Raw genomic sequence first — 26,406 nt, forward strand, 5'->3', positions numbered from 1 at the left:
GCTCACGTTCGTGTTTTCTTACTCCAGGCAACCCTCCTTCAGAGCCCGCCAGCCACCTTGCTCTCAAATGAACTGGGCACAAGGCAGCCAGTCTCTGGTTTTCAAGCCAGACGACTCGCGAGCGGCTCCGTGGTGGCTCCCGGGGACTGGCAGCAGGGCTGTGCTGGAGCGGAGGGCTGGGTAGCATGAAGCTGGAAAAGAGTGCCACTGCTCTTCTGATTTCTCCTTTCTATGTTATCCCCAGACCATCCCTTCGCTCCAGTCGAGCTGCTGTATGTGGGAGACGTCGTGTGGCTCCCAGGCAGGCTGTAGGACTGAGAAGAGCGGCCAGCCCTGGATCAGGCCCTTCCCACTGTCATAAAACCTGGAAAGCAGCATACTTTTTTTCGAGGTATGTCCGATAAGGTGTCATTCCCAGCAAGTCTACCACACCACATTTGGGTATCAAATAAAGCATAGTTTATTTGGCATAGACTGAAATGAACTGCAACAGAAATTTAAGTGGAACAAAGCCTAGTTACACAAACTGGAACGAGTGCAGTTAGAGTCTCAGTTACAATCTAATGACTAAACAAGGTAAAAAGTACATTTCAGAAAGTCTCCCAGTCTTGTCCTTTTCCTCCAGAGATGGAGTGGCTCACTGATGCGTTGTACCTTTCATCTTTTAAAGAGATGTCATCACCATTACAGTTGTATTTTTCAGTTACAATGAATTTGGTTAGGAAATCAGAGTAATCTACTGGCTGCTCTTCAAATACTGTTTATACTACAAAGAGCACTGGGAGCCTGGTTTAAGGCTTTCAAGTTGAATACATGAACCTTGTGCATCAAATAACTAATAGTTTGATAGCTGTCAGAGTAATGAGGGGGTGAGCAAGCTTTTGCTTTATAAACTCCAAAACCACACACTAGGCTTTTTCAACCCTGGTTGAAATGTCACAAAAAACATACAAAGATACAGACAATACCAGACAAACTTAAACAGTCTAACAAATACAAATTACACTAGTCAGAGTCACTGACACTGGCCGGTTCAGCTATAAAACATGCAAATCCGCTGTGCTATACTCTGCTAAGAGTAACAAGTGAGGTTTTACACTAGGAAACAGTATCTTGCAGATCATGCCAAAAATGCCACTCTCTATCAAACCAGACCAGACAAAGCATTTCAGAATATGCCATTAGAAACGCTTTAACTGCTAAAAAAGATGTTTGATTAAATGAGGACTTTTCTAGATTCATTTTTGACGACTCAGCAAATCACCAGTCATTCATGTCATTCAAAGAAAATACTTTCAGTTCATTACTTTTGCATGACAGTGTCATGACCTAACAGTTATTTACTCCAGTTACTCCCCATAAATATTCATATTTTATTTACAGATTTCTCTAGTCTTTTAGAGATCTTTAAGTGTTTTCAAAGATGATGCCAAAATTATGTTTGCAGTGAATGAGGTAAGTTCGGTGAAAGCGTTTGCTCTACAAAATCTACACCTGGTGCTTCACTTTGCCTTCATTTCATTTTAAAGTCTTTGTCAGCAAGGAGTTATATCATTTGAGGGTTAATCACCGATCACTGTTGACTATGCAGAAGTAATTTCAGTATTAGAGAACTCGATTTCTTTAAAACACAAAAATTACATGTCCCGCTTTTAACACCGCTGATCCAATTACAGCTGACAACTCAAAAGGTTTTCAGCACACTGTTTGTGGACTGATTTTTAAGTTTTACCTGTACTCTTACTATTTATTAAACTCCGACACAGTTTCAGAACTGAAAAGTCTGGCTTGATTTAACTACCAAGTCAATAACAAGAATTAGTTTTGAATGACGATGCTAAGTGGATAAAATGCTAAATTGTGTGCAGGTCTATTTTTCCTCCCAGACCTTCAGAACAACACAGAACTCCCGCTGTACCTAGTAACAGACATTACTGAGTCATCACGTGTGCCGAGGCCGAGTTAATTCCGTCAATGTTAAATTATGAATCACGTAGCCTGATGCCTAAGCAGACAACCCAGCGCCCCATCCCTCAGGTTGCGAGTTAAAGATCAAACCGCTCCGGCTCCGCTGTGTCAGCAGAGTCGTCAGGCAGGCCAAGCCCTTGTAACACACTTACCTTTACTGCTTTATTCAAATGACCTGTGAAGCTTCTAACCCCTCTTTCCTAGGGTAGCAGATCACAGACACCAAACAGGCAGCAGTATGCTGTAGGATTTCATTTAAAAACCCTCAATTCGAATGTTTATGAACTGCCGCTGTATCTGCCTATGGACCGTGTTTACTTACATCAAAGCTAGCAGGTTAATGTGAGGTAGTAAAACCAGATGCTATCCTGTAGTCAGTCTATATTTATATTTAATGGTACCTCAAGAATTCTAATTAAGGAGGAAGACAAAAGGAACCGGTGTGACTCTTTAATGCAGAAATGAGAAAGAAAAATGCAGGTGACAAAATAGGGAAAGGGAAAAAGTGATCGAAAGCTTTAACATACAATACTGGTTCTTATCATATTTATTTATACTACGCAGCTGGGGAAACAACCATTTCCAAATGACTGTCTGTCGTTGGATAGCTGTACAAATAAAAAAACCTCATAAGCCCAGTTATCGCTATAGGCTCCCCTCTGGAATAGTATAAATAAACTATACGTCATGGGCAGTTTGATACGTGATACTTTCACTCATTAAGGATGATGACCGGGTACAATTTCCATTTCACATCACAAGGCTTATCCCTAATTTATGAAAATAAAGCATATATATTTTGTACATTTTTATATATATATAAATATATATATATATAAAAAATACACACTGCCGGTCAACTTAACACACATGCACACATGCACACATACACATATGTATATTGTACACACCCACCCAGTAGCAACATGTCTGCTATCAATATTATATTTTGCGTACACACCCCCTACATCTAGTAGTAAATAAGAAAATCCCTTTTATAGCAATTCTGCAGGCAAAAAAAAAAAAAAATCAATACAAAATATTTTGTTGTACAAAACTGCATTTTTACAAGATCAACCAACGTTGTAACATACCCCTCAATAATGCACTACATCCCTACAAGAAAAAAAAGAATAATCAAATCTTTATACAGTCATAAAAAAAAAAAAATTGTAAGCTGCTCTGCAACCTTCCTTTGCTAAAAGTTAGATACATTACACCATTCTAGCAGCAGATTAATAAATAAGGATTAAATAGTCTATTATACAAAGCCATACTGAATGGCAGATTTAAAACCAAAAAGCTTTGCAGATACTTTCACTTCCTACACAAATCTTTTTTATTAAGAATAAGACTCAGTATAAAACAGGGAAACAGCCAGCACTATACCTATATCTACAGAATGTAAGGAAAATCCAAGGGAAGTAAAATATTTAACAGTTTATGGCACCTTTACCGCATAACATTTTTTTAAAGGCTCTGTTTCCCTATAACTAACGAGTAAAGGGCTATTTATCTCATAGCTTTTATTAAGCAAACTCGATATAACCAACCACACAGTGGCAAGAGACAGAACCAGCTGTTCCCAGCTGCAAAAATGTATTGATTTCCACCCTAAAACAACATCATTTAGGTGTCAAGAAAAGAAACAGTCACAGTCTCGCTTGTACTGAGTTTCCTAATGCTTCTTTGTTCCTCGTGTGGCAAATTCACTGTTATTTGCGTTAGGTTACTGTTGCTTAGTAACTATTTTCATGTCCAGCCAAGATGTAGAGATTGCTGTGTGCAGTCGGATTTTCTGTTGGCCGGCTTTCTAACACTACAACCCTGCAATCAAACACAAACAGAATCCAAAGTGGTTAGTGGCAAAATACAAAGTGCATGGTGTAACTACTGAGAAGAAACTCACAGGTGTCTACAGACTGGAGGGATATGGGTTCTCCTAAATACCTTGGGTATTCTTTTAATCTGTTACCTCATTTTCTAGCATCACTTCTGATAAAAACACCGAATATACAAGGAACAGAGGACTAGAAGCAGCTTTTTGAGCCAGAATTTGCCCCTCTCAACCACAGGCACATGCAATGTGTTACAAACCTCTTCCAAACTGACATCCTCCGCCTTGAGATAATCTATCTCCTCTGCTTCTCCTGGGAAGTTCTCAGAGCCAGAGTGCTGTGAGGAGACACAACCCTCTTGGCATTCGCAACCCAAATATGTTTATACCTCCTACATCCCGCGATAAGCATCAGCCACTAACCTAAACAGCTCTCCTCCCTTCTAAATATTTATCAGCCGATGGGTTCATTGGGAACACTCAACCCCATCTCAGCCTTTGTCCTGCTGGATCGTGTTCCTGTAGGCTCTTCTGGAAAACCCTTCTCTCCCTGCCTTGGCATGCTGACCGCTGTCTTTTACACATCTGGCCCATGCCGATCCCCAACAATCACCTCAGCAGCTGATATGGTTGGGCCTTTGGCCTCTGCTCTCCCTTCTGACTGCTCAGCTCCTGCATTTCTCTGCACCACTTCCTAGGGCAATATCCTGTCATTTTTAAGATTAAACTTCTCTCTGCTTTTTGTTTTCTACCTGTGTATCAAATAAGCCAAATGTGCCACTTGAACCCCGAGCTACATTTCTCAAAGGGAGCCTGTGTCAGGGTTAGCACGGGACACACTCCCCTCCCATGTCACATTCCACCAAGTTTTCAAATGAAGTCTCACTCTTAGCAGTCCCTGTCCCTGATCTTCACTTCTGCAACTCGGTAGTTCTTAAGTGATCCAAGACAAAAAGGTGCTATCACATCTTATTCACTTCAGTGGTAGGAAAGACGCCTGTTCCATTTGTACAGAGATGAAAAAATACAAAACAAAGGATTTGGCAGCTCAATGAAATCAGAATGGAATAAAATGGCTTCTCTGCAAAACTGCATGCAACAGAAGGACTTCAACTGTATCTCTAACCCCAAAAAGTGCTTCATACTAAGCTGTTATGCAGATATGCACATCTTTTATAAAAGTGCAAGCTGAACCAGATGAGATGCTGCTTCCCATCCCTTTGTGCATTTAGGATGCTCCTGAGTTCACCAGCCCAACACAGAAATATCAGCCATTTAAAGGTACCAATTCCAGTAGGCAAGAAAAATTCACTGATGGCGGCACAGCGCATACCTGAGCTAATATATGGCATCTGTACTGCAGTGGACCTTAGCAAAAACTCATTTTTGCAATAAAATGCCCCCTGCTCTGCTGGGAGTAACAGGGAAGGAAGTTACCACTGCCTGCTTGCACAAGAGGTAACAAACAGAAAAGGCAGAGTAGGCACTGTCAGAGGTTGCACGGTGTTGATATTTTTGAGATCTCAGGGTCAGCAGTGGTGAGGATCCTCAGTTCCAACCGCAGTGATCAAGTACAGTGGGTCCTCTGTGACTCAGGTGCAAAACAAAGACTCTAGCTGTTTCTTGTGTGGGCTACCCCTCTTCAGAAGAGCTAACGCGCTCTCACCTTCTGGACTGGGGATCCGAGAATGTAAGTACACAAAATTATGGTTTACTTACAGGGAGCGAGTCAGAGCCAGGCTTCCCAAAGGCCAAATGAGGGAGCAGGTCAGGGATCAGAACTAATCTCTCGACTCTTTACTACCTACTTCTACGTTTATCACTCTGGCTATCTGAGAAACCACAGCACACGTGCAAATCCAGAGACTGGGGCAGCTTCTGCTAAGGTTTCAAACCTGGAGGCAGCTGCATCTCTCCCAAGCCTCTGCAGCTGAAGGGAACCACCTGGGTGTTGTGGGTGATGGGTGAATTTAGGCCACGGTGCATTAAAACCTGTATGCCTTCTAGTTTGCTCTGCTATTTCCAAACGTCGAGGTCTAGAGCAGCGAAGGTTATTTTTAAGTAACCAGCTGCCAAGATAATTCACCAGTTGACCAGGAAAGTCCAAGCCAGAAGTGCACTGGGCACTCTGCTTACCGCAAGCCAAAGGCAGCTCTCACCTCCCCCTGTCACTTATCTCCTCACACATCTCTGTACGCTTCTGTCTGTGTTCACACTTCTATTTCTGCAGTGGAAAGGGGGGGGATGTCGCAGGGGCTCTTAGTAATAATTCTGGACACAGATGCAATCACTAATTAAATTTTTGGCTATTACAGGCAGAAACAGTGTTAACTGCCTCCCCCAGGACTGCCTACAGATAGATTTGTGGTGGGCTGGAAGCCAGTTCCAGCTGGAAGCTAGAAAGCTGGTTGAAATCAAATAAAAGGTTTATGTTTCTTCAAGGTGATTACCTGTCTGATCCCAGTAAGCGGAAAACCCTGGTTTCATCTGATATCTCTTGGGTAACCTGTAGAAAAATGAGACACTTAGGTCCATTTCAATGGCAAAATTAAATTTATTGGTTTGAGTTGGAAGGGAAAAAAAAAAAAAAAAAGATCAGTTTCTTCAAAGATTCAAATACAATTTAGTGCAAATTACAGGACTGAATCAGATAAATTGACACTAAGCAAAAAAGAGTTTTAAATTTCACAAAATATAGCTTATTTTAAATAATTTTTGTATTGTAGAATGTTTTCAGTCCAGATGACTTGGTGGCACAGATGGAGTATGTTGATCCAATCTTTTTCAGCAGAGACTGACTAGCTTTCCCTGTATATTCACAGAGGATGCCATCAAAAAGGACAGTGTTCTTTTTGAAAAAAGAACACTTTTTTAAAAAAAACCCACTCTCTTTCTTTTAAGGGACACTTTTTTTTTTTTTTTTTAAAGAAAGAGAGTGTTATTTGTTTATTTTTAAAAAGGGAGGCTGCCAACTTGAGCTTTTAATCCAAGAAACCCAAATGCTGCTTACACTGCGTCTGTACTGGCCCTGTGCAGAACCAGTTCAGCAGTGTCTGACTGGTATTCTTGGAAACAGAACTGGCTAAAGCACATGCGTGAGCTTTACCAACAGCAACACATGCAGGCAGGTCAGAGAAAGCAACCAGCAAGCTGAAGCAACAGCAACAGGGAGCACAAGCTTTAGCACAAGGGAAGCAGCTAGAGGGGCCAGAGCATCAAGTGGTAAATACGAAACTGGAAGAAATTAAACCTGGAGAGACTTACTTCATCCGACTTAAAGCTTTTGCCCTGCATGCCATGTTTCCAGAAGGCCAGCACACTGTCTTGAAGGCACACTGCAAAGGCGAAACACAAAATCAGGCCCGAGCACGGCTTATCTGACCCAGAGAAGCCTGGGTTTCTCACCAGCAGTGATAATGGGAAGTGTGTGGAGAAAGTGTGTGGTGGTACTCGGATTCCTGCTAGAAGAACCAAACACCAAAATCACTGTAGAAAAACTGGGCTGAAATGACTGTGTGGACCTGAGATGCATGTTACTTTTTAAAGTGCAATTCAAAAGATACCACTCAGACATTCCTTGTTTGCCAGGTCAAGATAGGCATCTTTGTTTTTTCCTTTTCTCCCTTTCACTTCTATTCTCTGTACCTTTGTTTTCCTAATGATTCTGGAGGAAACATCAGGAAGTGTATAAACATGCTGCCAACCAAAACACTGTGGGTTGCTGGAAATTACGGATAATTTGAGTTATTATATTTATTTCAAAATAGATGCGAGTATGAAAAATGGGAGAAGTCCTCCATTCAGGGCCAAAGAGAGAACACAGAAAGCTACCATCTCTGAATAATTTCATTACCAGACTGCTGACAATAAGGGATGAAGAGCCTGGTGTTCTTTAAGCAGCATTCCAGAAACATATTTTACACCATGCTTTATTTTCCTAAATCCTATTTGTTTTCCTTTGCTATTCCTTCAAGTCACATTTTGTATCTGTTCAGTCTTAACCATGTCCTAAGTACACAGAGCAAGGCAGTTAGCGGAATCCTAAGAGCAATATTTGTCACAAGAGCCTTAGACTAATCTTCACCTGCTAGTCCCCACTCTGTTTAATACTCTGAATTCCCAAGAGACTACTTCGAGTGTAAAGAACTGCTCATATTATTCAGTGTCAGCCTGTAAGTGTTAGACTTCGGGATAAATGCTTCTGTCTATGAATTCCTTCAGGGTTCAAGGAAAAGGCAATGGTCGAGTCACGTTATGCGTGTGTCAGCAGGAGACACAGTATGATACAAGTCCAGCAGTTAATTAGAACTTGCCAGAATTTAGGGAAGAATCACAGGCTTAATTAAAAATATCTTCCTTCAGGATGAGTCCGACATATCTAAATAAGAGATGCTGTATAAAAGAATGTGCACTGTTTCACTAATTAAATTACTATTTAATTAATTATTATTTAATGCTATTAAAATTCCTATGTCAATAATCTGCCAAAGGGAAGATGCATGAAGAACCCAGAAATGCAAGTTGTACGAAACTGCTAACAAAAGCAAGTTCTGTCTTTATTGATTTTGATTCCAGAAAGAAGTTCAGTTTCTGAGATATGAAATTATTAAATTTATGTTAATTAGATACTTCTGAGAGCTTATTACAGCAGAAATACTTGCTTGACAATTACAACTTTCAGAAGCAAGGCTGCTGTCCTGTAGTAGTCTCAAGACAGCAGCCTGTCCTCCAAATACTATTACACTGACTGTTAAAAAATGGATGCACCATCACTTTAAATAAAATTTTAGCTTTTAGAAGACTAACACAAAATTTATGTGTTACTAGAACACTTTTTTTCTCCCCAGAGGTTTTTCTCAGAGCTATGGAAATGACCAAAAACTATTCAGTCTTTTTTTCAACTAAATCATGATACATCTTATAAAACAGAAATGACACCAGATGGAAACACGCGCAGATTGGACACACTATCTGGCAACTGCCTTACTTTCTTCAGCATGTAAGTGGAGACAAAGAGACAGCTCACAATACCCTGACACATGTAATTTTTAGTGTCAGGCCCCACTGGGTGCACTAGACCAGTCTAGATGATTAAAAACCCTTCAACACTCATCCCTCTAAGTTCTTAAGTCCTTGAGAGACAATAGAGAAGCAAATCACTTACCCACTGACTCAATGCAGAAATCAAAGCTCAGCTCTGAGGCCAATTTCTTGCTTGACTTCAATTTCCCTTGTAAATTCACAATTTTCACAAATTCTCAAGAAAAACAGAAAAACAAGTATTAAAACCTGCTGCTGAAAAGGATTACTGACGGCTCTAAGTATGAAATACTATTTTTGTTTTTTGGGCACAAAGAAATGCCCAAACCTAACATCTACAGTATTTGCCTAAAATGAATCCAACAGCATCCTTCTCTCAAAATAAATACAAAAAAATGTTCTCAATACACTTCCTATGTTTTTATACTCTACTGACAGACTTCCTACAAATAACAAACAGTGTAGAAATGTGAATTCAACATGAAGGTTGGAAATTTAGGCAGACTAAGTCATTGCAAAGCTCCCACTGAGGTATTAACCTCTGATGCACCAGAGATATGGCTATTATTATTGTGTATGGAGTGTTAGCTATTTGTCCTGATAGCATATGCAACAGGCAAGTACATTTTGAAAATTTCTGATTGGCATATATTTGAATTCTGATCTGTAATGCTGCGTTACATTTAATTTGAAAAGAAACAAGAACAAAGATTCACACATGAAGATGGAAAGTGGAATCGCGAGAGTCAAAACGAAAACCCACTCACCTGAACTGTATCTTTCAGGAAATATTACAACACAAATTAGCAACGAAGGGAGAAAAATTAACTTCTATTAGAGTTAAAACCAACAACTGTGTCAAAATGAGTTTTGCACAGGGTGTAGTAAGTTGCTCAACGGAGATATGTTACTTACTGTCCAGGCAGACTAGGACAGTGTCTCTTTCCAGCTGTGTTACATGAATGGCATCTAACTGCTGATTGCCTTGTGAAAAAGAAAACAGATTATTTTATATCACATCATAAGACTGATCTCAGCCTCCCCTCCCCTCAACCTCTCAGCAATCACTACGGCCTTTTCAGTATGCTACAAGTCTTTTGCAATTTACAATATCTGTTAGTCTTTTAAAACTTTTTAAGGCTTTATGATCCCAGAATGTTCTGGGGGGAGTACAGGGCCTAAGGACAAACCCGTCAGTTCAAAGAAGGTATTTAATATGAAAGCACTACTGTTTATTGGCATAAAATACATTTTATGTTACAGTTCAGCACAACAGGTCAGCTTCCTTCATGAAGGGGCATGATAATGAAGAAAAGGAATCATCAAGGGAATCTTCACTCCTAAAAAAATGCTCTTTTCCCATAAATTCACATCTGGAAAGATTATTGTCCTGATATTAAACTAGATTTAATAGTTTTTCTAGTTTTTATTAAGTAAGCTCTTGGTACAGCTGCTAAAAAGCTGTATTTATATGTAAAGAAATATATCTAATAAAGCCAGCAGAGAAAACCATCTGCAAAATACCAACTAGCTTTTGAAGATAAAGCAAAATCTTCCACTCACTAATAGGCAGCTGAAGATGACAAGCCTCCCCCAAGGGCTGGAGGACAGACAAGAATGCATTTATGTAAGTCTTTACACAGGAAAGAAAAGGAAAGAGGAGTAAGACTGATCCCAGGAAAAAGTAAGCAACCACAAATGAGAACCCAGTCAGCTGCGTCTGCAATACTACTTAAGAAAATTTATAAAATAAAAGATGAGTCTAAAACTGAAGTTTTTAAGAAAGAGTTTATACTGAAGTTGGCAGGTCATCACAAGAAGAACCTGGGATCAGCTTCAATATGCTCTAGGTAGAGAAGCTGCATCGTTTTGCCTTGCCTAAAGGGTCTCCACATGACTTCCGAGGAAGGGATATCCAACAGTTACCAGACCATAAAATGGCTGCAAAATGGCCCAACAGTCTTACCTGCACCAATTTCTGTAAACCACGAAGAAGCAGAGTTCAAGTTGATTGTCTCAAACTGAACTACATGATTTGGTTCAGTACCCTTGCTGATGGCTACGCAGACCATCGGGTACTCCTGCTCTGGTATCACTAGCATTTCAAACACATTCAAAGGGCTTGGCAAAGGAAAGTCAAAGTGCTGGAAAAAACATAATAAGGCATTTGTAAAGTTCACCTTGGAAATAAGAAGCCTAAAATAACACGCACAAAGTGTAAAAGATGTAGAAGAATTTTTCACTGCTACTAAGAGTGCTTTTTTAAGACAACGTGAGCTGTGAGCAACATTACGTTGCACAGAGGTATATGCTAGTCTGTTATTGCTAGCACTGAGCTTGATCCAACACTTGACTGACTTCAGTCACAAGATTTTCTTAGTCAAAATGTGTCAAGCCAGATTTTCAAGTGCTCAGAACCCACAAATGGGACTAGACTGGGATGTACTTTCCATTACAGATTCTGGAAAAGGTTATTTCAACAACTGTATAATGATTAGGATTAAATGGTCTAAACTAAAATTAAACACTTACCTTTATTAACATGAATTTCTGCATTGGCTCATACCACTGTAGTAGAACAATTCCAGACTGCAATGCACCACACAGGTACTTATGTCCTGTGTATGGATTTCGTACTGTATAAAATAAACAAACAAAAAACCCCAGAAAACAATCTTTTTTTAAGTCCTGGAAGTTCAATCCATACTTGAAAAAACACCTACAGCTATCTTTGCAAATAATTTAAGAAATACCATCAGTTTCACACTAATTGCCTCTGGCTTGCCATTCAAATATCCACAGTGATTAATACTGTGCTACATTCCAGATAAATTAAATTATATTTATAATTAATAACCATTAACATTCTTTGAGTCCCAGTAAAGAGGTCACATGCTGAGTGGCCAGAAAAGCTGTAACACCTTCTTCCTGGGGCTGTATGAGCAGGGGGAGTGAAAGGTCTGGGTCAAATTGTGATTTAAATTAAAAAAAAAAGTCCCAAGCAGTGAAGATGGTCCGTAGCTTCTTGTGAGCTTTGCCAGCTCATGGAACAATATGACAAAAGGTTGGGCGTTTGTATTTTTTTAAGCTCAGTTGGACACAAGACCAGCCTGACTTCAGGAAGCATTTGTAAATATGCCTACTGTAGACACTTTATATGAGCTAAATAGGGTACCCAAGTTTGAAACTAGGTACTTTATGCTCTGATTGAACATTTTTAAGAGTATAATTGTACAATTTCACACAACACTAGGGCCAGCTTTCAAAAGGACAGGCATTCTGTAGAAAGCCCAAGTCTTTTTGAAAATCAGCGAAGCCAAAGACAAATCTATACCTTCACAAGCTTTAGCTCTTTTGTGTGTGCTTAGAACTGGAGTGATGGCTTCACTCCTCCCCAGGCTGACATAATTTTTGTACATGTCCAGTCCTTTCTTTGTGGAAAATATTCTTTCAAGTTAGCCTTGCTAAAAGTTGGATCTGGGTCAAACCTGAAGCCAAACCGACAAAGCAAGAAAAGGTATTTTGTGCATGTGCAACAAGTCTGGGATTCTGTCACAAGTGTTACGCTCACAGGCAGGCTGTGTGTCAGAGTAACTGCCTGGCTCGGGTGGCAGCCTGCAGCCAGGGATCCCAAACATCGACTTGGCCACCGAGAGCTCCAGCAGCTCTCGCAGGGAGCGTGCAGCGCCCGCCAGCCACGTGCTGCTGGCATTCTCCAGGGTTTCCCTTTGGACCTTGCTCTAGGCAGCAACGCTGCCACGTTAAGAGCTGGTATGAAAAATGCTTTTCCACTGGACAGCATAAAGACCCCTGCATTAATTAAAAGGAAAGCTACGCACCGGTTAGGCACAGCATGAAGAAGTAACGCAGTCACGCTGTTTTCTGAGCAATGAATTAACTGTAAGTTTCTTGAAAAGAAATGACTTTAAGACATGCCATGCCCAATGACAAAGGCCAGGAAAAAAATTACAAAACTGAACGTCTACTCACCTATACAGCATTTGTGGCATCCTTTTGTATCAGGGATCTTTGTCGTTAAGGCAAACTTCCTGGAATAACAATTATGAAAAAAATGTGTCAACAAGAGACGTCAAAGGCCCTTCATTCTACCAATTCAACAGCACAAACAGTATTTATGGGAATTTTCATTTGTTAAGAATTGTCTATAAGTGAAAGATTTGTACCTTGGCAATATTTTGTCAGGAAACCTATGGGTTTGAATATGAGCAGCTAATCCTGTTTTTTTGGCTTGTTCAAACAAAGCTATTAAATTATGGGAGTAGAGCTGGAATGTTTTCCCTGCAAGAGAGAAAAGCACAATTGACATCACACCCACGCCTCCAGCAGAGAACTGCACATTTTAGAGAAATGTATGTATAGAAAATTACCTTCTAGAAGAACGGACCACATGTTTCAGGTATTTCAAGTCCAGTTATGAAGAAAAATAAAACAAGACAACAATAATAATGCATATAGAGAAGACATGGCATTCAACTCAAAGTTCATTTCAGTAACACTAAAGCAGCCCTGAAAGTTAATTTTATGTCAACATTTTTAGAAGGCTGTAATTATACAACAACAATTAATTATACCAGGACATTTTCTTTATCTATAAATCAACAGAATTGGCATTACACAAATGCCTGCATGCTTAAAGGCACAGTCCCACAGTTAGTCTGCATGACACAGTGCCTCTGTTTCCTATCTAGAATGTCCTATGGAAAAAAGCTATTTTTTTTTTCAAGAATCAATCTCCTGGATTACTGGAATTTCACAGCCACCTCATTCTCCTTCAAATTGAAACTGCTTTTGTTTTAGGGTAGATTTATTTTCTGAATTTGGTTCATACCAAGGAAGCTAGCAGGCTACAATACACAGAGTGAGCAAACACTGCAGCTACATTTTGGCAACACACCTATGTTAACGCTCTTCTAATTTTGTTCTAACAAATGAAAGCTATGCTTATTCTGATTCTCCTAGTTCAGGGACCAAAAAGGACACTTTAGATTCTCTACACGCTTTCAGTCAAATTGCGGCCTTGCCAGAGGCAACTCTTGTTTGACAAATATCAAGTGCTGAGATTTTCCAAACTGACTAAAAATAAATAACTAAATGAAAATACGGTGGGACACTGCAGACAACTGGCTCTACTATTTGTAAATGTCTCGTTTTATCTCTGAAAGTCTTTCACATTAAAACGCTCTTGAATCAAAGCTTCCCATACAAGCACAAGAAACAACTCACCATTTTCTCCTTCAGTACAATCAAAATACATTTTACTGAATTATGACTTTAAATGTTTCTCTTTATTTATAATTTTATTACTTTTCCCTCTATTTATACATACCTGACAAGGACATTAAGGTGTTATTGATCACATACAGCCAGGTGCACTTTCGGGGAAATAACTGAATAAAGAAAATATTTCCATTAATATTAATACAGGAATTTCCAACCATGGTTTTTCCTCTGCCTGCTCCACCTCCACCACCATTCCTGCAGGGATTGACACTGGAGAAAGTCCCAGCTCTAACTACAGTTTCCCCTTTAATTCACTCTTTTGGACCCTTGCTTAGCCCTTTTCTCTGCCTGAAATAGTTTTCATTCCTTCCCTCTTCTACCCCTGAAACTTTCAAAATTCATTTTTTCTTTATTTTTTAATTAGCAGCACAGAACCAAAGTGGGACAACTGGCAAGACTGGAATACCATATATAGAAAGATACACCTTGCTCAGAAATTATAGCCAGGGAAAGAACGATAACATTATTACAGAAATCTACCAAACCCCACAAAAATCAGAAGACAGAAAAAAGGCATTACTATTTTCTGAGCATCTGGAATTACCGGAAAATCCTGTATTTTGTGTGACATACCTGCCTGACTATTCGTGTTAGCATGCTGCTTTGTAAAGAGTCAGTTCATGGAAGGCACTGGGACTTGCTTTTGTTTCAGAAGGAAGATGTTACTCATGGGTCAGCTAGTCTGGATTTGAGAGGATTTTAAAGGTAAGAACTACCACTTGACAACCTGAAGGGATTTTTATAAAAGTGATGGCAAGTGACAGTATTCAGGAGTCTCAACAAAGGAAGGGATAAGGACAACAGAATAAGGATGGGAATTTTGGTTAAAGAAAAAAAAAAAAAGGAAAAAAAAAATAGAAAAATACAAGACTAAATTTATTGAACAGTATTCGTAAGTAAGGTCCTCCCTCAAGAAAAATTTTCCAGTAAGAAAAAAATTTAAGAATTAAGCTCTTTCTAAAGGAGACTATTAAAAAAAGACAACAGCAGACTGATCCACTGAGGGAAGTTGCTGCAAAACACAGCAGAAGATGCCTGAATCAAGGCTCTACAAAAGAATGATTGTACTGGTTCATGCAAATATCCCTCTAACCTAATATCTGTTTCCAACAGTCACCATAAAGTAATATAAAGTCTCCTAAAAATGGTGAAAAAATGGGAAAAAAATGCATATAATACTGCACCTAATACTCTGCCAGGTACCAAGTTTTTCAGCTCAGAAACCTGCTGAATCAAATACTGGCTTTATGTATTTAGTGAGCTTCAATAGATTTATCCTCTGTAAATCTGTCCAGTCTCCCCTCTGAACTCAGATAACTCCTAGCATTTGCAGCTCCCCATAGCACAAAGTCCCAAGCTAGTTACCCACTGGTTATTTTTAGTTTGGCTTCCACTAGCCTCATTTGATGGTCCCACCAGAAGAGAAGGGGAGTAGTTGTTCCCTACAAACCACCCCCAAACCACCCCAAGATGGGCAAATATTTCTTATTCCTCCCACCCATGCTTTAAGTATCACAAATACATAATACAGAAAGCAGAAACAAGGATGCAACGCTAAGGATGAAGAGGCGATCACAAGATAAGCTGGAAGACAGAAACATAATAAAGGTTAAGATGCAAATCAAATTACCAATATAAGCAAAGTCAGTAAACATGGTGACTGGGAAAACAAAAGCCTGGGCCCACTGCTTGACAGGAAAGAGACACTACATGATTTACACAGTTAATAGCACCAGGTTAGAAACTTGTGCTAGAAGCAGAAAAAGAATACATTATACACTATTTCAACTAGATATACTCATGACAGCAGCTCCCAATAAAGTTTACTTTATAGTACTTAAGAACTGGCTCAAACCCCAAGGTCTCGGTAACGATTATCTTCAAGAACTGATGGAGGATGAACAAGGACCTCAAGAAGGACAAACACAGTACCTATGCCAAATAAAAAGGGCAGTGGGAATTGCAAAATAGTCTGAGTGACTGGATAGCCAGAGTAGCACAGGAACAAGCCACATACTTTTTAATTACCAAGGGATAACAACAGCAGCTAGTGCAGACTTGTGCAGAACAGGCTGTATTTAAACATCTGAATTTCCATCTTTAACAGAATAACTGCCTTGCTGGGGGCAGTGAAACAGTACAATGTGAAACATATGTGAAGGACCTTGTCCTGTGTGCCATTTCCATGTGCAAAATAAGAAAATATGGGGTAGAAGAAATTGCAGAACAAAAGCATACAACTGGTTGGACTTAAAACCAGAGTATCTATCAGCAGATTGCTGTTTAATAGAAGGAAAAAGCAGCCTGTACATATATAGTGTCTTCTTGGGTCTGGTTCTATTCTGTATTTTCACTGAAAAACTAACAACACCGGAATAAAAGTATACTTCTGAAAGTGGGAGGTATTAACCTTGGAGAGACAGCAAGCACTTTGGAAGATGCGATCAGAATTAGAAGTTGGAGAAACAGTTAAAAAAAAGGCATTTAGTGAGGAGAAATGATAAAATGAATAAAAGAAGTAAGGAAACAAGTGGTGCAGCAGAAGCACTGCAGTGAAGCCTCTGGGGTTTGAAGTGCATCACACCTGACCTCTGACAACTGAGAATGCTCTCACAGAAAAGGAAACTTTCCTTCTGGGGTGCATTGAATGTTCTCTCTGCCTACCACTGGCATATCTAACCTTTCAGTAGGATAAAAAAGCATGGGGTAGAGTCCAGAGAAGACTGCTACATTAAATTAGGAAAACGTACAAGGAAAGAGATTGCTTTGACTGAGTGAAGAGGAAATTGAGGTAAGAAGGCCAGGGGGTCTCCAACAGCTGCCATCACAATTTTTAGACATTATAAAAGTAAGTAGCTGTTCTCAAAGTCTACTGAAGCTACAAAAGATAAATAACTTCATATTCGACACTATCCTATTGCATTCCAGTGCACCCTCAGCTCTCCTAACTTGAAAGGATCTTCTCATTGTATTGAATTCCAATTCCCAATTCTCACTGAATCAAGCCCTTTCTCATCTTCTCTCGCTTTTGTCTGTGCCAAACTACCCCCGGCCATGACTTTGCCGAACTGCTTCCCCTTTTCTTTTGCCTCTCTTGAGTTTTGTCCTCTAGCGTGATGCTCCCAGGAACAAGAGGACTTTCTGCTCTTAAGCACAGATCTCTGTGCAGTGCCCTTTCTGTGAAATCATCTTTCTCTCACTATTACTCATAGATATACCCACCCTGCCAACTCTGCTTTCTGACCCGTGCCGTGTCTGAACTGAATTTAACGCTCTTTAGAGGCCTGAAGTGCCTTGGTGAATGGTTTTAGAAACCTACAGGTATAAATCTCATTATCAGCATCTGCCAATACTTCCCTTCCAAGAATACTCTGCGACTCCTGACTCTAAAAAAGCAAATGTAATAATATCATGATTGCATGAAGTGGCTTTGGAAAGGGTTAGAGAGCCCAAGAAAACAGAAACAAACACGTATTTATTGGTGGTAACGCCAGCTAAATTAAATGGCTGAGGGCTTTGGTAGCATCCAGTGGAGAAGCAATATGCCATCTAGTGGAGGTAAAATGGAGAGAGAAGGGGCAGGTAATCAGCTGTCTCCAGGGGGAAGAAAGATGTTTTAGTAGAGAACTCCTTTGAAAGCACTGTTACATAAGCAGCAACAAAAAATTCAAGTAGGTAGTGGAATTATTAATTTTTGGAATTCCATTGATGGCTTTGATGCAAACCAGTTTATGCCACAAAGCCTGGTATCCCATCTACCCCCTCTAACACCAAACTTTCTTGCTTCGTAACATCCCCCAAAATCACCTGTTCCATTGTTGCCTCATGAAGTTCATTCAAATTCAAAGTATAGATACCTTCTTCCGTGCCAAAGATAATGTACTGATCTAAAAATTGAAGAGAAATTGATTATTTCACAAGATCATTACCACTTTGGCAACAGGCAGGTTTAAAATACAAACGTAAAATAATTTTACCTTTAGTATCTGGATGTATCCATGATGTTGCACAATTAATCTTCAAAGGACAACCATCAAAGACTTTGGAAAAACACGCTCCCATCTGAAAAACACCAAAACTGAGACCTGAAACAAGTTTACAGCATAAAGTGTTTATCTTCTGGCTCTTGGCCACTTAGTACACACCTGTACACACTGCTCCTCTCTTTTCTCAGACACAAACTTACTCTATCATATCTTGATGCAAAGTATCTGTGTCTTCCTCAAAAGCTACAATGCAGCCTTCCAAACCTTTTTGTAGACTTCGTGTACATTAAGAAACACAAAGTTGGATCAGAATGATAGGAATAATTTTAAGTACCTACTGGGTAAAAGCAATATTGAGTGCTTATATAAATGGCATATGAAGGGAAAACAAGCAGAAATGCTGAAGTAGTAACACCCTCTCGCATCGCTAGCACCTCTCCCCTCTTCTCTTCCCTAAGCGGGGCCTGCCACTGGAGATCACAACTCACAGAGCCAGTGAAGTCTCCAACCCTTCACATCCAGACTGAATGGTGAAAGGAAGTTTTTAAGAAAAGGAAATTGTGGATTCAGTACACAAAAAGTAACTGGCTATGAGATGCAGAAAATCATCCCAGATGAGCTGGTGGCTTATTCTAGTGTAAACCTTCTGACACTAAAGAGATGCCATGATAGCAGGCGTCCAGTAAGTCCTATGCAAATGAGATTTCTTACCAGCACCTTCGGTGTTGGTGGTAAACCATTGATTGCTGGCTTCTGTGGGAAGAAAGAAAGATCATAAAATACCTCTCACACATTGATATAAAGCCAGCTAGCTAACATGACAGTGAATTTAGACTGAGAGTCACCATGCTTACAGGAAAATCTCTTTTCTCTTTTTTACGTGGCAGTTGAGGGATTTGTCCAGACCCTTCTGCATTTTCTTCAATGAGTTTCAGCATGCCATCACCATTTCCTGAAAAGAAGCCCAGACATATTTTGTAGCTCACTTGACAGTGAAATAGAAAATACTTTGTTGTCCTATTCCCTCTTCTCCTTTGAATCTAGCAGGAGTGAAGTGAGCTCTGAAACTTCCATATACACATCTCACGCAGCTGAACCCTTCCAAGGACAGCTGGCCACTCTTCTGGGTGCTCAGCTACGCAGTAATAAAGGCTTTCCCCTACCCAAACAGTCCCTGGTCCAGACACAGCCGAGAATAAAGCTGTAGCAGGGTCCTCACAGGTGATCCTCCCTGCACATTCCTTGTTTTTATGCTATCCTTGCAGGCAACACAGTAATGGTATTGACCGGCTGAGTGTCCTTGTTTTGGGCAGAACGTGTCCACCATGGGTCGTGGCTCTAATAAGAACCAGCACACACATAAAAAGGAAAGCTGCATCTTTTGATCAGCTTGTATTAAAGAAAATTATCTACTGAAAACAGCTGACACCAGAACTCACTTCCTTTTACAGGATGCAAGTCACCTTTAGGAAACGTAACGCATTTACCTACGTCGCTGTATCTAGCTGTGAGCAATCCAGGGCTGCTGATGCTGCTGGTCATACCAATGGGGGAAGAGTCATTCTGAGGCCCACAAACAGGGATACTTTGCCTCCTGTGAGCTGGTGGGGCTCTGTTCTGCGAGTCTGGGAAATGTTTTATTGTCTGACATCTCTCATCATCTGGGAGGTTTTCCTCAGGATAACTGTTTATTCTCGGCTGCAACAAACCAAAGAGGTGAAGGTTACCTGGGAAATGGCACCCGGAAGCACAAACTTCAGACAAGTTTAATTCAAATCAGTCTGCTTCTACACCAAAAAATAAAAAAAATCAGTATTTGAAAAAAAGACATTCCACAGCAGAATAATCTAAGAGGCATTCTTTCTTTCTCTGATGGAAAAATCACAGCAACAGGCAGAATGCTGAACAAGAGGACAGCCCATGCAGCTTGCTCTCCTCAGAGGGAAAATATCTACAAGTCACTTTGTCTAGGGCAGCGTACAAGGCCAGGAGTTCCTAGAGGTTGAGACCGTAGAGACTGCAAGTCAGCATAAAATATGAAGCTGCATGAAGTCTGCTAGCAAATGGTATTTAACAGAATTTATAACCTACTGAGAGCATCAGACAGAAGCACTGCAGAGGCTGCACAAGTTTGCCACCTAAAATTCTTAAAACCCACCATCTCTTACCTTAGGAGGTAGGGGAGGTGGCCCTGCTCGCTTTAGTGTTGATCTACAAAGAAAAGGTGCAGTAGTTGTCTTAGTTAAACCAACAACATAAACAGAATTACTTGAGAACACAGGCTGTAAATATGATGAGCTAGATGCATAGAAAAGACGGATCACAGCATTGCACAAACAGGGTTAAACTAGAAGTCCAAGAGTGGGAAAAAAGCACATTAATCTTGTTAGAAGTGTTGTTTTCTTATAAACTCACATTCTTTCATAAATGCCAACGTTATAGAGCATTCTGCAGTGAAGGGCATTTAAAATTAGCAAATAAGTTTATGTTCAGGGGCTAGTTTGGTGCAGTTTGCAGCTTTCACTCTGGATCAGACAAACGTTTGGGCATCAGAGAAGCTGCATATACCCCCCACCAGAGCTCTGCAGGAATATCTGCACCTCCTGTCACTACCAGGACTGGCTCATGATTGATGGATTAATCAACGCAAAAATCTCCTTTAAAGTATTAGGCACTTCCATATACACTCTAAGATAACCTCAGGAAGGAGAGCAAGGGAAGAAAGCATTGCTTTGCAGACATTCTCCTGACTATCAGATAAACAGTCAAGCGTGTGTTAGACCTTTGAGTGCAACCAGCCCTCACGTATTTGTGAGTGGCAAAGCTGCCTGCAGCATTTTAAGGAAAGAGGTTTTGCCAGAACGCTGCCTGCTTTAGTGAGAGCCGCACGGAGCAAACACAACTGGACGTGAAGGAGATCCACTCACTCTTCAACATCTTCGCTCCCATCGCCAAATTTTGTAAGCAGTCCCCTAGGTAAAATGTTTATAAAATTAAGAGCTCTGCTCCAAGGTCGACACGTGCAACTAAACCGATCGTGATGTCATTTAGTTTCATAACAAGCATCTCCCAGACTTTTTCAAAACCGTGTTTCTCTTATTCACTTCATTAAGCCCTTTTTCATTTAGCATGGTCCCTTCCTTCCCCTCACCCCCTCATCTTTCATTTCCCTACCTGGTATTTTAAATATTGCTGAGATGGCTAATAACAGCACAATATAAAAGAAGAAAAAAAAAAAAAGATGAAAAAGATGAGAACAGAGGAAGTTACTGGGAATCAAACAGAGAAAAAGCCCTTACAAAGGGAAGTTTCGTCCTTCAGTGTTATACACTATAGACATGGACTGTTTCCCATTACAGTGGGAATTTTTGTTTCAAAGCTACCCCAGGGTCAAAAAATAAATTGTGACTAGAGGATCAAAGCAGCACTGAAAATATAATCCCGAAACAAACAAAAACTGATAAAATTTTGCATAACTGCAACTGTCAAGATGTGTCTTCAGAATAAAAAAACAAAAACAACAAACCGCAATATATCTAAAAAAAATCCAAACCATAAATCTAAACCCAATAAAAAGCATTCCTTAGTATGCTGTTGTGATGCTGTGAAGTCTAGGCTTCTGCATTTAGGAATCATGAGGTGGAAGAGCAGCCGGCTGTCTCAGTGTTCAACGAGGGACAGGCTTCTTCAGGCTGCCGCAGCCCGCCGCAGTCCCAGTCTCTGCAAGCAGAGCAGACACCCCCTCACCCCCCCAACTCACACATCCTTCCATGCTCCACAGCTCACCACATCACCCACTGAGGGATGACCACAGGGGTAACGAACAAGAAAACAGAAGCGTATTGAACAAAAACTAACCCAGCCAAATCTGGATTAATGTAAAATTTCCCTGCAAGTTACTTCTGAAGGGAAAGCAGCAGACAGTTGCCAATGGGAACTACTGAAAAGTTTAAAGAAGTCTAACCATCAACAAAAATCACCTCCATAATACAGACAATTAATAAAAAAGTAATTTAAAAATGCTACAAAATAAGGATGAGAAAAAACAAGAAATAAGTTCAATCACTAGGTACACATTCTGGTATTTGCCTTTCCAGTCAAGTAATTCCCAAGTCAAAGATATCAATCACCATTCACTCTGACCAGAGCCAAAGGGCATGGAAAGCCAGGATCCCCCCGCTCACATCCTCTCTGTACATCCCTGGTATTACTCAGAATTGCTGGGACAGAGGAGCTATGCGTTTCCTGTTTATCTTTTCAAACTGGAAGTGGTTTCCAAGTAAGCAGCACAGATTCACCATCCAGAAACTTTATGCCTGTCCTCCTTGCAATACTAAATCTCCATCTATTTACTGATTTATAGTCCTAGCAACATCTGCATTCATTCTGCTTTTAATACAGCCTGGTATAGACAATCTTAATAACACAACAGAAACAGAATCAAATCGGTAAGTCGCTCTGCCAGGAGGAGTTTCCCTCCCTGCTTCTTGACCCTGCAGATTCCAGCTGTCTGCAGAAAAACCAGCACTCACGAGAAAGGCTTTTAATCTGCAGCTCATCAGGGTCACACAAACAAACAGAGAGGAAGGAAAGCAGTGGCTGTCACTACTGGACAGGGAGAGGCAAGGCCTACAGAGCCACCCCAAACTTTTACTACAGTGAGAGTGAGAACAGAAAACAGGTTAAACTTAAAAAGACCCAAACATTGGCAATCTTCGTGACACGGCCAGCTTTCCAGGGGGCTGTTAATGTCAGCTGACGGCTTATGCAAGACTTTATCTGCAAAAAAGCCAAAGAAATTCACTGTCTGCTACTCAGTTCCAAATAAAGATGGGAAACAGGCTCTTCTAGCTGAGCAATTATTTCAACCAAAATACCATCTTTCCCTACATATGTGAATCAGTCAGTATTACTGAACTGCCCATATTTTTCACTGCAAATTCAAAGATCGCCTTTAAAGGCAGAATCCAGTATTTTGCAGCAAAAGGAAGCCACATACCAAATAAATTCAGACCTAACTTGGACAGAGTTCTGCTGCCTTACTTCAGATCTGCTTTATCCCAGGAGAAATCAGTTATAGCATATCCTTACCTAAAACACTTCACCCCAGAACACTACCTGACTGTATTACAGATTACACTGATCAGACACCCACAGCAGAAGCAGCTGTGTCATCGTACTGAACTTGGAAAAACTGAATCTTCAGAACTGGTTTCTCCTTCCTTTTCTTGTAAGGCCTCGACTTCAGGGCTGCAAACATGCTTTGCCACAGGATGTCACAACCACAGCTGCGGCTCAGAAGAGAAGTGCAAGGCCAGAGCAGGATCCTGAACTCAGTCCTTGCAAGGTTACCAGCTTTGCTTCAGAAAACTGATTTTGGCTCTGTTATTTCAATGTGCTGGCCGTACATTTACACTTCACTTTCCATCTACAACTGAGGAGCTATAACAAACTTAAAACAAACTATTGTTTGTGGTTAAAAAAGATTAAATCCCACTCCCCAAAAGAATGACCAACCAACTGCAGAAGGAGGACTGCATTATTGGGTAAAATCTCCCTCAACTTTATGAATATTAAAATGGATTAGGGCTTAAGGTTTGATTTTTCCACCATAGCTCAATTTTTCTTCCAGGGTGTATTATCATCTTAAGTCACAGAAATAAAAGATGTTTTTAAACTCTGTACTTACTTGCTGCTCCCGCCATCAACAAAAGGATTCCAATGCGAAGCAAAGTCAGTGCCAGCTGCCACAACCTGAAGATGCAGAAATTTTCATATTTTTCCCCCCCTGTCAAACTGAAGTAGCTTATCCACAGCACATGAAGAGGCCTGGGAGATTCCCAAGCCCTGCAGAATGACCCATAGGGAGTAAAATAAAATCCCAAAGTGAAATAATGTTTTACAATCTAATTATAAAGCAACTATTGAAAAGCTATCTTCTTAAGACTCGGACTTAAAAGCAGCACCTGGGAGTGGTACAGTGCCAGTATCAACTGGCAATAGGTAACATGAAAGCAAAAATTTATGGCGAAAACTCAGTAAGGATTTTCCACTCAGGGCACTTCCAAGGCACTCTTCCAGCAAGAGAATATGCTGCAGCCGCCTCCGAACTCGTATGAGATGCCATCAGCAGAGGCTGGGAGCATTCCTGTCACTAGACATGGCACCGAGGGCACCCCACCAGTAACAACATGTACAGATCCAATCAGTCACATTCAAAAAAAGATGAACTCGTACCTGGCGAACTGGAGCACAGCTGTAAAAAACAGGGATGGGATTTCTCTGGAGTGCCGAGCACTAATGTCTCCAAATCCAAATTAATGGCAGCTGTTGCTATTCACAACACTTATTAAAAAATGGAGCCCTTGTGTACACAGGCATATAGCGAGCCCAAAGAACGTTAATTAGCTGATCTGCAGTAACTGCCGAGGGCTGGAACAAACAGCAGCAGCTCACAGGGGGCAAAACCGGCCGCATGCAAGCTGGCAGCCTTCCAGGAAACAAGCAGCAAATAAACCCCGATGATGGGCAGATCAGGGACTCAAAAGCAGAACGGCCTCTTCGCATTATCAAATTAATTGGCACATGTCGTTTTTTCTTCATCTGAGCATGACTTTCTGCACGACGCATAGAGGGCAATTAATTTTCTTAAAAATGTGGCAATTGTCTGGGGACCAAGAGTGGTCTTTCCCATTACTTTATACTTCAGAGACATATCAGAATTGAACCACAAAACAATCAAGACACTATGATTTTAATAAATGAAGGAAAAAATAAATTTGTCCTTACTATTTCATCCCGAGCTTCTGTTTCCTTCCGTAGAGGGGGCTCAAACTGCAGCTTATCAACTACAAAACATTATATTTTCAAATTTAGTACACACATTATACTAGTGCCCTTTCAGTGCTTACTACAGTGAAATGCATGTTGTAACAGCTCTAAATATTCCACATACAACACCTAATTTGCCTGTAAAACATGACCATCACTTAAGTATCAGTGTTATTGTTTAAATGCTTCAATTTGCAAATATGAAACCCACAAGAAAGAAACAGAAGTAAATACCAAGTCATTATATGAAAGTACACTAAACTGTAACTATGTAACCACATGTTACTTTCAATGCATGTGAAAAAGAAGAAAGAGGCCTTTTAATAGCAAGCTTCCTAAAAATAGTGTGATGTGTGTGATGCAGAGGTGGGGATGGCATTTACACTACATAAGACAATTGTCCAAACCTGGAGAAAGATAATTTCTATCCTCAAAACTTCAACTTAGATCTAACTATGTATTAATATTGGTTTTAAAAGGAAAAAAAAAAAAGGTTATATTAAAAGAAAATGCATTATGTTAACATGAACCCTGTTCAGGACAGCTATCGCAATTACAAGTGCTTCATTAGGGTCAAGAAAAGGTTTCACTTACGAACTTGAAACAATGTGCAGATAAACACAAAATGCTACGTTTTTTCTGTATTTTCTCATCACACCATGACACCCTAATTATCAATTCACTCTCATTTTTTGATGCTTGCATGCTATTAGTGGTTTTGCTGTTTTAAGTAAGGTCAGACAGAAATCACAGAGCTGAAAAGTTATGCTGGTCATGCGAGATTTCCACATAAACATTACAATGTGGCACTGAGATGACACGAAACAGCAGAAAAATAGACAAGTTTTAATTTTGGTTTTGGAAAAATATTATTGAAGATTCACATGTATGTGCTGTTTCTTCTGGTTTTGTTTCTCAAATGTGCCAACAACGAAAGAGACTTTCCAAGGTACGCAACAAAAAAATGCCACCAACATCCTCCATCAGTAGAAGCAAACCAACACCACAAAATGGGCAAAGCCCATCAGGAACTTACAGTTTATCTCCGATGCTGTTCTTTCTGCCCTAATGTTCCTGTTCGTGGAACGAATTGTATGGCGGATAACGGAGTGAGGCTGCAAGGGTTAGAAATGGAAAAGCTGAGAAAAGTCGCATGGCTTTCTGCTGGATCTCAATCAACAATCAAACCAACAAGGAGAAAGAAAATAGCTGTTGCAGTCACACATTGTAACATGCACCACCTTTGTCCTAGCCTCACACAGCCCATGCACAGCATCCTTTTACACACTCACAGTGTGTCACAAGCGCTGTGACAGTATTTCCTGGCTTCTCCTGCATGGTAACTCTACAAATGGAGCTCTAAAAATGTTGGGGCAGTGCCCCTGTCAAGCTGCAATCTTGCATTCCCAAAGTAAAGCAGGGTATTTAAACTGTAGTTTTACC

At 40.3% G+C, this 26,406-nt stretch overlaps 1 protein-coding gene across 4 annotated transcripts in view; it reads right to left on the bottom strand.

Annotated features, from left to right (window-relative positions):
* Positions 1–436: 436 nt before the first annotated feature.
* The window catches only part of MAP4K5 (mitogen-activated protein kinase kinase kinase kinase 5), a 71,931-nt gene continuing 45,961 nt past the window's right edge, over positions 437–26,406 (bottom strand). For 2 of the 4 annotated variants that reach the window (XM_042799035.1, XM_042799034.1), the window contains exons 14-34: positions 26,000–26,078; positions 24,922–24,980; positions 23,822–23,886; positions 21,060–21,104; positions 20,301–20,343; positions 19,620–19,830; positions 18,987–19,084; positions 18,844–18,885; positions 18,124–18,208; positions 17,954–18,033; positions 14,193–14,253; positions 13,234–13,236; positions 13,030–13,144; positions 12,836–12,894; positions 11,378–11,481; positions 10,812–10,989; positions 9,761–9,829; positions 8,970–9,062; positions 7,070–7,140; positions 6,256–6,311; positions 437–3,795 (exon numbers count right to left, since the gene is read on the bottom strand). In XM_042799035.1, coding sequence (XP_042654969.1) covers positions 3,708–3,795; positions 6,256–6,311; positions 7,070–7,140; positions 8,970–9,062; positions 9,761–9,829; positions 10,812–10,989; positions 11,378–11,481; positions 12,836–12,894; positions 13,030–13,144; positions 13,234–13,236; positions 14,193–14,253; positions 17,954–18,033; positions 18,124–18,208; positions 18,844–18,885; positions 18,987–19,084; positions 19,620–19,830; positions 20,301–20,343; positions 21,060–21,104; positions 23,822–23,886; positions 24,922–24,980; positions 26,000–26,078 — 1,704 coding nt within the window. In that variant the 3' untranslated portion in view covers positions 437–3,707. The remainder of the gene's footprint in view (positions 3,796–6,255; positions 6,312–7,069; positions 7,141–8,969; positions 9,063–9,760; positions 9,830–10,811; positions 10,990–11,377; positions 11,482–12,835; positions 12,895–13,029; positions 13,145–13,233; positions 13,237–14,192; positions 14,254–17,953; positions 18,034–18,123; positions 18,209–18,843; positions 18,886–18,986; positions 19,085–19,619; positions 19,831–20,300; positions 20,344–21,059; positions 21,105–23,821; positions 23,887–24,921; positions 24,981–25,999; positions 26,079–26,406) is intronic. The other 2 variants (XM_042799037.1, XM_042799036.1) reach the window with 2 other exon arrangements.

The sequence above is a fragment of the Tyto alba genome, unplaced genomic scaffold (assembly GCF_018691265.1).
Source record: "Tyto alba isolate M040663 unplaced genomic scaffold, T.alba_DEE_v4.0 Super-Scaffold_29, whole genome shotgun sequence".
Classification (NCBI taxonomy): Eukaryota; Metazoa; Chordata; class Aves; order Strigiformes; family Tytonidae; genus Tyto; species Tyto alba.